General features: G+C 72.7%; 1 protein-coding gene across 1 annotated transcript in view; it reads right to left on the minus strand.

The window, feature by feature from the left end:
• Window positions 1–1,188, minus strand: part of KCNK3 (potassium two pore domain channel subfamily K member 3) — a 13,026-nt gene that overhangs the window by 11,489 nt on the left and 349 nt on the right. The window contains exon 2 of the mRNA XM_026055360.1: window positions 913–1,183. Within this exon, the coding sequence (XP_025911145.1) occupies window positions 913–1,183 (271 nt within the window). The remainder of the gene's footprint in view (window positions 1–912; window positions 1,184–1,188) is intronic.

Here is a 1,188-nt window from a genome sequence, read left to right on the forward strand (position 1 = left end):
TGGCGGAGAGACCAGAGACCATGGTGAGTGTTCCCGACGACGGGGGAGCCGGCCGGGCGGGTAGCCCCGATGCCTCGGGGATGGGCGCAGAGGGGAGAGTCCCGACAGGGGTTCCCGGTGTCGGGGGGAGCCGGCCGGGCGGGTAGCCCCGATGCCGCGGGGATGGGAGCTTTGGGGAGGGTCGGTGCGGGAGCTCCGGGGGGCATCGGAGCCAAGCCGGCAAGTAGCCCCGACACTGCAGAGCTGGGGGCTTTCCGGAGGGTCGAGCCGAGGGTTTCCCGGGGGCAGCGGAGCCCGGCGGGCGGGTCGCCCCGATGCTGCGGGGCTGGGATCTTTGGGGACGGTCGCAGCGGGGGCTCCCCAGGACACCGGAGACGGTGCCGCGGGGCTGGGAGCTTTGGGGACGGCCGGGGCTGGTGCTTCGGGGGACACCGGAGCTGGTGCTGCGGGGCTGGGAGCTTTGGGGACTGTTGGGGCGAGGGCTCCGGGCGGTACCGCAGCCGGTATCGCCGTGTGGGAGCTCTGGGGACAGTGGGGGCGGAGGCTTCGGGGGACACCGGAGCCGGTATCGCCCTGTGGGAGCTTTGGGGTCGGCCGGGAAGGGGACTCCGGGGGACACCGGAGCCGGTGCCGCGGGGCTGGGAGCTCTGGGGACGGTCGGGGCTGGTGCCTCGGGGGACACCGGAGCCAGTATCGCCGTGTGGGAGCTTTGGGGACGTCTGGGAAGGGGACTCCGGGGGACACCGGAGACGGTGCCGCGGGCTGGGAGCTTTGGGGACGGCCGGGAAGGGGACTCCGGGGGACACCGGAGCCGGTGCCGCGGGGCTGGGAACTTTGGGGACGGTCGGGCTGGGAGCTCCGGGGGCAGCGGCGGCGGCGGGGCTGCGCGGTGTCGCGGCGGGCGGCCGGTACCTATGGTGGTGATGACGGTGATGGCGAAGTAGAAGGAGCCGGCGAATTTCCACTGCACGCCGGCCTTGTGCGGCTTGAGCTTGAGCACGACCCACTCGAGCTCGCGGTAGCTCTCGGCGCTGAGGTTGTACTTGCTCTTGAGCTCCAGGCGCTTCGCCTCCAGCCGCCGCCGCTCCGCCGTCTCCTCCTCGGACTCGAGCGCGTCGAAGACGGCGGCGCCCACCAGCAGGTACGTGAAGGTGCACATGATGAGCGCCAGCGTCCGCACGTTCTGCC

Source organism: Apteryx rowi, unplaced genomic scaffold (assembly GCF_003343035.1).
Source record: "Apteryx rowi isolate R43461 unplaced genomic scaffold, aptRow1 scaffold_991, whole genome shotgun sequence".
Lineage (NCBI taxonomy): Eukaryota > Metazoa > Chordata > Aves > Apterygiformes > Apterygidae > Apteryx > Apteryx rowi.